Raw genomic sequence first — 14045 nt, 5'->3', positions numbered from 1 at the left:
AGGGTGTGCTAACTTTTTCCTCAGTTGGAATAGGCATTTTTGTAGAATTACATTTACAGAAGATCTTGAAAAGACTTTTCTTCAGTTTTACTTGTTTAGTTGTATTACTTTAATCTCTCTGTATTGTTAAAATTGAGATTAAATAACCATATATTAAAACATGTTACAAAATACACATGCTTTCAAAGGGTGTCCTAATTTTTTCACATGACTGTATTTAAACACTTTACTACATTTTCCAAATTCAATGCCAAATGAGGAAGGTGTGTGTGCTCTTCCATAAAGATAAAGCCACTACACAGGTGAATGTCCTAGTGATTGCGACTGAGAGTCAAACGTATAATTCTGTTACAAAAGGTAATCAACAAGCAAACCTGATGTAGGCAATTAAACACATTAGTCCATCTAAGTTCAGCTAAGAATATCAGCAAGGCAATTTAATTTGTATCCTGTGTAGCCATGTACTTGTGGTTTTGATACTCACAGCAAACTTTCTAGTGCCAAATCTCCTCTCAAAAATTCGGAAGTTGTAAATGAGCAGGCTGCTACAGAAGGAGTCCTTCACATCGAGGCAGACAAGCCTGCCACACAACAACCTCCACACCTAAAGCATGAGTGAGAGCGCAATTATTCACACATATTATGGATACACACTGTTTTGACCAAGATACACTAACTTTCAGTACCTCATCTTTTGTTGGAATGGGTCTAAGCCAAAGTGAATCCATGTGGTTTTGAAAAACTATTGATGGTTAATATTTTTTGTTGTTTAAAATGGGACAGTTTCATAAATAGCAGAACAATGTGGCACTCAGAGACAGATGGACACTATCTGAAGATAGTGGGTTTTGGTCTTAGCCTCTTAGCTGTGTGTCAGGCAAACACAAACATACCTGGTTCTGCTGTATGACAGCCTGTATGTTGTACACAAATAGTTCTTGGTACTGTGGCAGCAGGGACAGCAACACAGCCAGCCCATTGAGAACCAGCAGGAGGCCTTTAGACAGAGGAGCCTTGTCTGTACCAAACAACAGTGGTGGAAAGTACATCACTCAAGTACCATAGTTTAGATTTGAGCAATTTATACTTCAGTCTTTTTTTTCCATGCCACTTTACAGTATACTTCTACATGGAAATACTGTACTTTTTACTCCACTACATTTATCTGACAGTTTTAGTTTACTTTACTTTAAGATTTTACAAAGAAAATATAATTTTTTAAACCAACAGATCCATAAAAAATGATACATTAGTTCGCAATAACACAATCATTAGTTGTATAGAACAGTTCAACTGAGTTCCAGCTTAACCAACAACAACTCTGAAATAATGTTTATTGTAATACACAGTATAACACTCACAGGGGACATTTTTCTGCTTTGGGTACTTTTACTTTTAATAGTTTAGGTACAGTTTCCTGGTTATAGTTACATAGGTTTACTTAAGTTCCATTTCCAACACAAACGTTTTACTTGCAATAGAGTACTTTACAGAGTCGTATTAGTACTTTTACAAAACGATTTTCCCCCCAAAATCATCTGAATACTTCCTCCATCACCGAATAACACACGCACAAGCTTTACGACAAGACACCGACGCCTTCTTCCTTGCATGTGTTGATATAAATATTAGACAAGGGTTTCGGTGATGGTGAAGAGAGGAGCATGCAAACAATCTGCCTTTATACAGCACCTTTCTAAACATTAGTTACAAAGTGCTACAAATAAAAACTAAACAAACAGAAGCTGATATTTTGTACAGGCTACAAAGTTAGAGGCGGGGCAGACACATATCCTTTAACGTTTACCCAGATTTAGCTGGATATTCAGAACAAACCGTTTCCACAAATTTAGGTAACACACTTTAGCTGAGTCAACCAACTAAATGGATACGCAAAACGTAGATCACCTAAAAGGAGCTGTAACTGATAGATACAGTCCTAATACAACGTAGAATAAAATGAATGACAGCGCAATGCTAACATCAGTTAGCTAAACTAGCCATTACCGTTGAAATTGACAAGAGAAGCGTTGAGACGACTGCGACACCCGGGCTACGGTTTAACTACGGGTCGGGAATACTTACAGAAGCCTCGAGAGCCGGTGGTAGTAAACATGGTACTTGGGTGGGTTATTAGATCCAGAAGAACACGGATAAATCCCAAGGCAACACAAAGTGAATACTAGGAAGCCGAAACAAAGTTGGATAGCGGATCCATGCTGGAAGGAAGGAGAGAAAGGAAGAAAAGGGAACCTCCTACAGAAGCCCGACAAGCCCAAAAAGTAGTTTACTCGCAGTTATATGAAAAAAGGAACGATGTGACCAGTTGGGGGCGCTGTTAGTCTGACTAATGACTACATTCCTAAATATTTGTCCTAATAAACTTACTCGAACACTGCATTTCAATGCACCACAGGTATCCAATACTGACAAAACAACATAGAATGCAGAATATCAGTAAGTTATTTGAGATATTTTTTGAAGGCAATTAAATATTCACAATTTTGTTTTTCAAGAATTTATTTTTACTAATGTCTTTTACAATTACAAATACTGAACATTTTATGAACAAAAACTAACAAATAACGATTTAACAAAAATGGGAAATGAATTGATGTCTGCACTGATAAACTGCTACCACTATACTAATCGGTGGTGGAAGAATAAGCCCTAAGAAAATAAAAATGTAATCACTAATTTAGCAGAATGGTCTATTTCCCGATAATGTATATTAGTAGATTATAATAACTGATATGTTAATGTGTACTTCACTGCTGGTAGAGCTGGGGCTAATTTTAATTGTTTTACATATTAATTACCAAGTGAATTCTCCCCTGGGGCTCAATAAAGTGTTATTGATATAATTATACCATAAGTTGCTTGTTGATTATAATATGTATTATTAATCTGATTCTGCATGCTAACTATTGACTAAAGTATATCAAATAAATGCAGTAGAAAATTTTTTTACAAACTTTGCCTTTCGATTGTGGTGAGGCAGAAAATGGAAATAAGCAATATAGCTACAAGTACGTCAAAATTGTACTTAAGTACAGTGCTTGAGTAAATGTACTTACTTACTTTTCACTGCTATTACTAATAATACAAGAACATGTTAAAAGAAGGCCTAAAAATAAAAATAAATTTGTATTACTAAAGTAAAGATAAAACAATTTTTAAGCACAGTGGTGAGATCAGGGTCACCTGTATATTTTATCTGCCTGGTGACCACTAAGAGGTCCGTTCCCCAGGTTGTGAACCACTGATCTAATGGTTGCAGCACCCTTATAGCTGAAATTTAGACTCTTGCTCACAGACATTTCAGCAGGGTGGACACTGTAGCTGGATGATTGCCCCAATCAAGGGCAGTCTCCATGATGCCACCCTGCTATATCTTGTGCACCTCAGACAGGACACTTCCAGGACGTGAAGCAATGGTCTAATCATCTTTGATCTTCAGCCTTGTCATGTATGACTATTTGTCAGCATGTAATACAGTATGTGCTAATGGGTTGGATATGCATAAACAGAGTAGGGAGTATTTCACATCTTGAAAACATGTGGTCAGTTTACTGATAGTGTTAATAGCTATAATTATAATATAGTTATAATTATCCTCAGGACTTAAGCAGGATGTAGCAGCACAAAGTCCAGTTTAATTACTTTTTCTTATGGTCTTCTGGACTTATGCACATTGTGTCATATCTTGTCAACGTCCATACTTCCTTTGTAAAGGTACTGCTTTGTCTTATGGTGCAGGCTGCCAGTTTTATTCACATCAAACACTGTGTATACCTTCATGGCTGGCTGTGATTGCTCTTGTGCCAATTGATCCAATCCTTATGTTATGTCCAAGTACATTTGAAAAGATATGGCGAACAGCTGTCTAATAGTGTTGCATTTCCCCATCATCCACAGATGCAGTAGTGTGTTAGTTCCCATTGGTTAGTTCCTGCCCATTAGGTCTATCTGGCTGCCTGTGGTCAGATGTGACTGCTAAGCAGAGCTCAGGAACAGCTTGCTAATTGTGTTTCAGACCTTCTCTGTCACTGATGTAGGAGTGAGGTCTAAAAAGGTTGCTTTGCCCCTGTTCTCAATCAAAGATAATCAGATTAAACAGTGCAGAGATGTGTGTATGTGTGTATTTGTGTGTGCTTACCAATAAAAAGACTCCAGGTTTGGAGACAGCCTTGACTCCTGCTGTTTGCTTTGTTCATTAAGAGGAGATGAGCAGATGGTTTGTTGGTCTGTTCTGCACTACACACATGCAGGCACACACACACAGAAACACACATTCATGCAAATACACATACACACATGCATTCTCAGTCCTGTCACCTTAGCTTTATCCTCCATTTATCTTTTCCATTACACATCTCTCGGCAGTACAATGATACCCGGTGAGGGATGTGTATGTGTGTGTCTGAGTATGTGTGTGTGTGTGTGAGTGAGATACAAGGGAGCGTGAAAGAGTAGAGTGGTGTTGAATGAAGTCACAAACCTTTCTAGTCAAGGCAGTCTCTGAGGTGGTCATCTGAAAAGCTGATGACTCATTCACACATTCATTTATGTGAGTCATTGCTATTCACTTGTCAGCTACTCTGTATTCAGAAAGAATTGCTAGTGAACAGAGGTATTGTTTTAGTCCTGCATCACAGCTTATCTGCCTGTGTCCAGGAAATGGCACACTGCACATTTAGACAAGGTTGTATAAGCAAAATCTAGCCAAAGAATGTTTTGGCACAACACATTTGTTCAGAACATGAAATATATTATTTTAGGACTAAAACTTAATATTGCTTGCCAGTGAGCATCCTGCCTCTCCTAGGGGAAATTATCTGCTTCAAATATATTCAACAGCATTTTTGATCACTGACCCCTCACATAATTTATTACATAGTCCTCTCTTTAACCTCTGAATTAGTTGTGGACATGTAGTTTTGCGTGTCTAGAGTCACATACTGTTTTACTGGCACAGAACAGTCCTGACTTCAGTTTATGATGTTTTCAAATATCTCTTATACAGACATACTTTTTTTTTTTTACATATAAGCGGAGCTATAATTGATTTATATTTCATTTACAGGGCTTCAATCCAAAATGTGCTGGAAGACATTATTCATTAGTTTAATTAGAAATAGTTCCTTATCCTGCTGTGCTAATATTTAGATTACTAAACAATAATTTTCACACTACTACTCTCTATACTAGTCTTTTACCTTTTCTCTGTCTCCTTCTTGTGTTGTCTTTATATAGCAGGGGTTTTATCTAACTGTGACCCAACAACCGCCATTCTGACTAAGAAGTAACCCGAGGACCACTGCTGTGGGGCGGCTACACCAGAGTGGCACAGTTTTAATTCTGAAAGTCACTGTGGCTTTTCACCCATTCTGTGGAGTTAACCAAAAATGTGCTCTGAACTATTTATCGACACCAGTTTTACCTTATCTGTGCTGAGGAGGAAACATAATAAAAGTGAGCGATAGTGCATCGTCAACATGTTTCACTAAAGGACAGCTTACATGTGACTACCTTGTTGTCTGTCAATAGTTCAATAGTTACGTGCATGTTTTTGGAGATGGCGCAAGAATCAATCTCACATCACTCCCCACAACCTTATATATGTATAGACATGCAAGCATATGGATCTCCCCCTCATCCACACACAAAACAAATCTCAAGGCTTTACTGTATCACAGATGTGGAACAATATTGTTGGGTACAAAAAAAAAACTATAATATAAATCCACATTTCAAGTAGGTGCAATGTATTACTGAGAAATCAATAAAACTATCTATTCACATAAAACAATTAAATGTGATGCATTCAGAGGCTTAAAAAAGAAAGAAGCACTAACACAATTTAATAAAAAGGATTTGTATTGTTTGTGTTGTCAAACTGCACTACTGCATAACATACACAATACAAGCCATTTACTGACTGTACAACATGCCATTATGCTTTTTGATAATAATAATAATAACAAAAATGAGGACTATATATATGTACACAACTCTGTTACAAGTTATATGCATCACTTGTGTCCAGATAAACAGCACTGACAGAAAACAACTATGGTCATTTTCATTTAGGACCTAAAAACCTTGATTGAAAGAAACACAGTCAAACACATCATCAGAATAAAGTACTATTCCCACTACAGCTGAGATTCTGTGATAAATGCAATAAATTAAACAAGAGAACAATAAAAAAAAGTTCAAATGTCACCCTTGATACGTAGCAGAGTCCTTTTGAGGAGATGGAGGCAGGAATCTCGGATGCTACCGTGCAACCGAGCATGCCTGTTGATCGTTTTTCTCAAAAATGAGAAAACCTGATCGCTCTTTTCTTCCATCCATTCATTTGTCCATCCATCGATCTTTTCGCCTAATACATCCCAGTGGTCTGCAGGAACACTCTGCCCTCTGAAATCCACAAAGAAATCTCAACTAATGAAAGAGAAAACTATACATATTAAACTTTCTTTTTAAAGTTGTAATTTGATTCTTCTGTAACTGTAAAAGTAGGAGGAAGAATGTTGCATGCAACTAATTCATTCATATAAATATTGAAGCCAAAAATCATTAATAAAAGATCATTATTAAGAACGGCTCAGTTGAAAGTGTTTTTCGGCCTCCGATCCCTGTTTTTGGCGATAAAACTTCCTGGCACAAAGGAGCCACATCCTGCCCTGCTGTCTGACAGACAATACCCCTTTAAATGATTTATTACTGGGTGTTAATTATGCAAATGATGTCCAAACAAACTCGTCATGAGGACAATTAAGACAGCCGTTAATTAGTGGCCAGTTCTCTTCTTGCTTCACTGACATTCAATTAAAAACTGCCTTTGAACAAGCACACTGTCTGGTATGGTGGTCCTGGCATGGCATGGAGCAGAGATGGGTTGGAATCACGAACTCTTCTGATGAGGCCGGGCTACAGATCATGGCCATTTCTTTTTCTTTCTGAGATGTTACATGTGAGAGTCTCTCAATAATCTATCCCGGTGAAGACAGTGATGTTGGCAAAATAAATATATTAAACGCCTGTCTCCAATAAAACTGTAGCCCCAGTGAACTGCCTTGTGCTTCATTTAATTTGCTTCAGTTTCTCAGAAGCAGTCTCCCTGTGAAATCTTTGAAAACACTTCCAGCAGACAGGTCAGTTAAGCATCAAAAGCAATGAGTAGGTGAAATAATGAAATCTGTTGTCCTAGCTCAGTTGAGTTTAAAAAAATCTCCACCATTAAGTATTTAGATTTTTGTTTCACACTTCTTGTACTGAAATGGCATTTTTAGCAGTTGCCACTAATAATAATTAAATTATTCCCACAAACTTAGTCCACTGCCTTTACAAATGCTGATACACATATAAACAAGTTCATTCTTTTTTTTTAGAGAGAGAGAAATATATGCAAGACATCACAAGCTCACACAGCCGGTGTCACTCATTTCATCGGGAACCGCTTAAAAACTTTCAAGTGTAATGCTATCACTTAAAATGCACATTTCTGCTTTTTACACTTTATTTAAACTCTGTTCTTAGACAACATAGCCCAGCACACAATTAAAATAATAACATGAAATTTCAAAATTCTATAATGAGGTTGTTTGTCTCAATTTCCTTTAAGTTGTTATTTGGTGACAGACTGTTTTAGCACTGACAGCAGCTTCTCTGTTTAATGACTGTGTGAATGGAACATTTTTAATAAGCCAGACTATGAAGCAGTTTTCACAGCTACACACTGAGGAAGCGATATTTGTTTTCTGGAAACTGGTACCTTGTACTGTCGCCTTGGTGTCCAGCCTGTTGTCATCATGGTTGCTCCCATCCACATCCTGGGTCACAGATTCTGTGTGAGGAGGGGCTGCTGATGATTGATGGGCTGTAGTTTGGTCATTAATTAATAAAGACACTTAATTAGAGGCTAATGAACAGTCAAGGCTATGTTGCACCAAAGGCTGGTGACATTTAATATGAAAATGAGAATGCCGCTACATGGCTACAAACTGCGTAATTATGAGCCAAAACAGAAATAGGGAAGCCGTGACAATTTTTAAACAACTTCTTTGAGTGTATGTGTTAATCTGTCTGCCAGTGTACCTGTGTGTGTGTTGGCAGTGTGTAGCAGGCTGTGCTCTGCCTGATCACGAAGTTTGACCTCTTCCTCCAAGGCCTCCTGTAGTCTTCTCTTACTCCTCTTTTCCTTTTTCAGGCGCTTTTGGATCAGAACTGCACAGAGAAGGAGAAGAAGAAAACAAGACAACAGGTGTCAAAACGTATGTGTTTACATGTAAATCATATTATACCGATGATATTTTTATGCTTCACTTCAACTGCATGTGTTGTAAGAATTTGTTTATTATATTTCTGTGGTCTTCCTGCTTCCTGACCTTCACTGATCTTTACATGAAGAGATTTAAGAGACTTTGAAGGTATTGTGAGCTTGGACTGTTTGTTGTGCTATGGTTTGAATGAGATCTTAATTTCTTGGTAATAGTAAGTGAGGCCAATTAAACTGTGTTCACAGAGGACGTCTGTGACAAAAATGAGATATTGCTGCTGGTCTGAATGATCAAAAGCCTATTACTCCCCCCGTGCACCGTCCCTTTAATGTCACCTTCCACCACAACTTCTCCATCTGGTGTGACCTTGTCAAGGAAACTGTCCTTGACTGGAATGTGCTCTCACTTCGCTGTAGTATATGACAGCTTTTGTGAACATGCCAAACTTGATTTAGTTTGTAGCACACTGCCAACCTCAGTCTAATTCACCTCTGCAGATGCTTTAAGGAGTAACATGCAGTAGGTGTCCTCACTTCATTATCAGATATTCAAGTTACTGGATGTCCAGTCAGCATAGAAGTGTATCAGACCAAATTTAACACTTAAAGGTTTTGAATAATAGCTCTATAAGAGAGTATAACAACACTAGAATAAACTGTACGTGATACTACCTCTGTTTTTCTGTTCCATGCTAAGCTGTCTCTCCAAGGTCTCTCTGAGCTCCCTCTCTCGGACCAACTCCATCTTTAGCTCCGTCCTCTCCAGCTGGTCCTGTTTCTCCTGTGCTCGGGCATTCTCTATGGCAACCCTCAGCAGACCCTGCTTGGAGACACACAGGCACACACCAACAGGTTACACACTGAACAAAAGTCAGGAGAGACATCTGTCTTCATACATTTAATAAAGCACCAGAGAGAACCCTTACTCCACCTATTCACCTAACCTTTTATCAAAAATGGTATGTTTGAAATTCAAATTTAACTTAAAAATTATGTAAACATGATAAAACTATCACAAATAATTTGGCTCTTCTTCAGGAAATGTTTAGGTCTAAGGTTTCACTGAGGTGCATAATTCCTTGCAGGAAAAAGATTTTTAACCTCATGAAATCAATTCTAATGGTTTAACTTCCATCATATCAGAGACAAATGAGGCTAAAAACCTGTTGTTGTGTCCTGTGAAAATCCAATCAGTGAGTGCTTTCACTGTGACTGTGCCATAACAAAGACATATTATATCTGAGAAGCAGGTCAGCACAAGCCCATCCCAATTACTGCATATCCTTAATGTCTGCCTTGTCTGCTATTTACCATTTCAGGAAATCCCAAAGAGTGGCTCATCGCCCTTCCTATTCATCTCATAGTATAATAATAATAAAGCCCCACCAGAGCCTCACCTGGATGTTTGTGAGCAGGGTCTCTATGGAGGACAAGCCTTCCGGGAAGATAAAGGGAGTGTGGTGGAGCCCTGCTGGGAGCTTCTGTCCTGCAGGGTAAGATACCTTCTCACAGACCTCCCTGCCTGATGTGGGTTTCTGGTAGACCTGTTTATCACAGCTCTCCCTGGTTGTCTGAGTGGCCAAGGAGCTGCTATCTGGAGGGCAGAGAAATATTTTGATGTCTAGTCAGTAAGACTAACACACTCCCGTCTGTATCAGACTGAACACACAATTTACTTGGTCTGCTTCCTCACTGCAGACCCTCTTAAGGAGTAACCAACAATAGATAGCTTCATTATGTGAAGCAAAGACATTTGTCATAACATGCTTATAATTTATGTTTCATAAATTATATAAGACCTTGATATTGAGTGTGAAACTTTTGTCAAGCTGACAAAAAATGTTAACTCTCAAGGTGCAGCACATTTTACATGGCATATATAGACTTTAATGACTTGGTTCAGGAATTATATTCAGCGTGGGGCTGGAAGTCGCCTGGTACAATCAGTTGTCCTTGTAACTGCACTGTAGCTATAGTATGTAGCTACTGTGCTTCACAGTTCTGTCTAAATAAATATGTCACAGTGTGACAGCTTACATTTACATACATCTGTATATATTTTTGTAAATTAGAGGATTCAGATCTAATAAAAGACAAACTAGTAGACTAAATAGGACTGATTAATATATATTTTTTTGCAAGGATTATGATGTTATGTTTGCTTAAAACCTGCAAACACATCACCACTCCAGCAACATTTTGTATTCAGTGTTGATAGCAAACTTCCATAATTTGTTTACTAATTCATTTACTTAATTTCTTGTAAACATATCAAGTCCAACAGCAATTAGGTGTTTACACTAATTATTGTGTGTGCAAGTGCGTGTGCACATACACAGAAGTCCTGGTTTGGGGTTTTGAAAATGTGGTTACCCTTTATTAGATGGCACTCTGCCTATTGATAATGCATCACAGCTTGACATCTCCCATAAAACAACTAAGAAGCTGCATTATGGATGACCATCTGTTTGTAAACCTGAGAACTGCATGTTCCCGACTCGTGACAGTGAGGGAGACGAAGATTAGCCATTTCTGCATCAGGCAGTTGCTCACTTTATGTGCTCACTGTCATCCGAGCCACTGAGGACGAAGATGTCCTGCGAGTCTGGCGGTTATTGGAGCAGAGAAGTGTGCGAACGTGCGATGTGATATCTGGCACTTTTCTCTGTCTGTGACAAATGACAGTGTTTTCTCTACTTAGCTGACCACAGCATCTTCTGCTCCAACTCCACCCACCTTCCCTACTTCGCCTCGGCCTCACGTCTTGGCAACTGTCACATTCAAGGTGTTTCACAGAGGAGAAGCAATACCAAGCCCCCCCTCCCCAACCTCCCTCCCGTTCTCCCTCTTTCTTGCTAAAAGCAGTGCTCTGTAGAGAAAGGTAATTAGCAGGTGCTGGCGAGCTCAGCGGAGGGCATCCAACTACACTCCTGTGGCTCACATTCAGACACACACACACACACACACACACACTCGTAGCTGCTGAAGTGCACAGTCAGCAGCGTGGGCTCCCCAGGCTCCTTGGATGTGACTGATCCTTTATTGAGTTACTGTTTTACGCCTACTTTACCTCACATTCACACACACACGTTTGCAATAAATACACACACACACACACACACACACACGGCTGCCAGCTCGTTTGATCATTTACCCATCTCCCTAACCAAGGTCACTGTCTGTTTTTCTCTTTTCTCCCAACTTCATCTCTCTTTTCCCCCTCTCTTACTCCTCTCCCACCCATCCCCAGGGCTAATGAACTTCACCACGTGAAGACTGCCAGTCAGCGGAAGAGAACAGGAGAGAGGGAGGGGAGAGAGACAGAGAGAGAATAAAATTCTGCTGATGGTTGGTTAATGGGAGAGAGGTGTCAGGGATGGCCTCTGATCTTTGCTGCATGGATACGTTGTTCAAAGACCACTGAAACAGCGCACACAGCCAAAACTGACTCTCATACACACACATTTAGAGATTATCATACAAAGGATTGACAGAATGACAGGGCTGAAGTGCTCTTTGAAACTCTGTTCAATCCATGACAAACAATTCCATGATGCTCTAGGTCAAATACAAAAGCCTGCAATCCAGCAAATGTACATGTTTCATTTGCATGCAGGAAAATCAATTGAAAATCAATTGCATAAATGTGATGTGTGATGCATGGCATTCATGTTGTTGGTGCCATCACTGTTTTGTCAATATATTCACAGACACCTGACAGCATCTGAAACCTTACCTGGGAGGCCTTTGTGAGTTTTAGATTCGATTACTGAATAATGTGATTCAGTATTAGAATACATTTACACAGGCGCGTGCACATACATACAAACTCTCTGTTTCTCTCCTGGTCTCTCGCTCTCTGTAGATTTCTGCTGACTGTTTGTCCTTGAGCAGTCCTCATTAAGCTAATGCAAACCTCCCTGACAGAGAGAACCAAACAACTGACGTTGCAGCACCGTGGCAACACAGGTCCTAACGACAGGGAGGTGGTCATTATGCAGATGAGGTCCAGCTGAGAGCACGGGAGGCCGCCTGGCTCGTTAGGCCGCGGCCCGGCAAATGGCTCGCTAATGTAACATCGCTTCCTGGTCTAATGGAGCCCTGTTTTGCAGAATTATTTGTCTTTGCTCTCCATGGGAAGCCAGTGGGGCCACCGACAGCGAGGAGGAGAGGAGGACGAGAGCAGGAAGAGAGAAGGGATGAGACAGTGAATCCTTATCGACCTGTTATTCAGATATTTTCCTCTTGTCAAACCATTTCTCTTGTAAATAAATAGTGTTAAATAAGCTGTCACACAGTTGCCAAAAGTGTTTAAATCCATAAATGATGGCACAGATGGATAGACTGGATGGAAACTCAATTTTTATTGTAATGTACTGACAGACTAACATGTATTGATTGTCTGACAAATAATCATTAGTTATTAATAATCATTAAATGATTAACAACTGTTACAAGAAATTCTCAGAAAAGAGCAAGAACTTGACCTTTGGCATCAAGTTGATGCTGAATGTAATAAATTTCTGAGACAATTCACAGTAAGACTATCCATCTATCCATTATCTATACCACTTATCCTGATGAGGGTCACCGGGGGTCTGGAACATATCCCAGCTGTCATTGGGCGAGAGGCTGGGTACACCCTGGACAGGTCACCAGTCTATCACAGGGCTGACACTTAGAGACAGACAACCACACACACTGACAATCACTCACTCACTCACTCCTACAAGGCAATTTAGAGCCACCAATCAGCCCTAAGCGGCATGCCTTTGTACTGTGGAAGGAAGCCGGATAGAACCCACACAAGCACAAGGAGATTATGCAAACTCCAGACAGAAAGGCCCCTTGTCGGTCGGGGCGCAAACTCAGAACCTTCTTGCCGTGAAGTGACAGTGCTAACCACTGTGTCACCATGCCATCCACAGTAAGACTAAAGATGTCTAAATACAAGATGAATGTTAGATAGTGACAACATTTGTTTTTTTTAAACAGCAGAGCTCTGCTAAAACTGGAGCCAATGCTGACCCAAGCTGTACAAACATAATAGTGTATCTTGCCTCTGTCAGAGTGGCTCCTCTTGCTTTCCTTGCTGTATTCCACTGAAGTCACATCTGTCTCTCTGCCCCCCTGCACCACACCAGGGGAATGTCCCAACACGCTTGATGACAGGTTTTCATGGAGTGGGTCTGGAAAGCAAATTAAAAAGTCAAATGATAATAAACTCCTCGTACTGTAGGTACCCCCAGTTTCTGTGAGACTACCTACAGTGTGCCGTACCATGCAGTGTCCAGATCACACAGGTACAGTCGGTACGGAAAGTATTTTTCACTCTTTGTTATATTGCACCCATATGCTAAAATCATTTAAGTTCATTTTTTTCCTCATTAATGTACACACAGCACCCCATATTGACAGAAAAACACAGAATTTTTGACATTTTTGCAGATTTATTAAAAAAGAAAAACTGAAATATCACATGGTCATAAGTATTCAGACCCTTTGCTCAGTATTTAGTAGAAGCACCCTTTTGAGCTAATACAGCCATGAGTCTTTTTGGGAATGATGCAACAAGTTTTCACACCTGCATTTGGGGATCCTCTGCCATTCCTCCTTGCAGATCCCCTCCAGTTCTGTCAGGTTGGATGGTCAACGTTGGTGGACAGCCATTTTCAGGTCTCTCCAGAGATGCTCAATTGGGTTTAAGTCAGGGCTCTGGCTGGGCCATTCAAGAACAGTCACGAAGTTGTTGTGAAGC

At 39.8% G+C, this 14045-nt stretch overlaps 2 protein-coding genes across 2 annotated transcripts in view; both read right to left on the bottom strand.

Moving 5' to 3' along the window:
• ubac2 (UBA domain containing 2) overlaps nt 1-2440 on the bottom strand; it is a 9092-nt gene extending 6652 nt beyond the window's left edge. Inside the window, exons 1-3 of the mRNA XM_020603610.1 lie at nt 2086-2440; nt 894-1018; nt 485-604 (exon numbers count right to left, since the gene is read on the bottom strand). Of these exons, the coding sequence (XP_020459266.1) occupies nt 485-604; nt 894-1018; nt 2086-2116 (276 nt within the window). The 5' untranslated portion in view covers nt 2117-2440. The remainder of the gene's footprint in view (nt 1-484; nt 605-893; nt 1019-2085) is intronic.
• A 3297-nt stretch (nt 2441-5737) lies between these two features.
• dachc (dachshund c) overlaps nt 5738-14045 on the bottom strand; it is a gene marked incomplete at its 5' end in the record, with an annotated part of 26962 nt that continues 18654 nt past the window's right edge. The window contains 6 exons of the mRNA XM_020600850.1: nt 5738-6426; nt 7784-7888; nt 8107-8235; nt 8960-9107; nt 9685-9881; nt 13348-13476. Of these exons, the coding sequence (XP_020456506.1) occupies nt 6389-6426; nt 7784-7888; nt 8107-8235; nt 8960-9107; nt 9685-9881; nt 13348-13476 (746 nt within the window). The remainder of the gene's footprint in view (nt 6427-7783; nt 7889-8106; nt 8236-8959; nt 9108-9684; nt 9882-13347; nt 13477-14045) is intronic.

The sequence above is a fragment of the Monopterus albus genome, unplaced genomic scaffold (genome assembly GCF_001952655.1).
Source record: "Monopterus albus unplaced genomic scaffold, M_albus_1.0 scaffold3.1, whole genome shotgun sequence".
Taxonomy (NCBI): Eukaryota; Metazoa; Chordata; class Actinopteri; order Synbranchiformes; family Synbranchidae; genus Monopterus; species Monopterus albus.
This window is presented reverse-complemented; position numbering and strand designations above follow the sequence as displayed.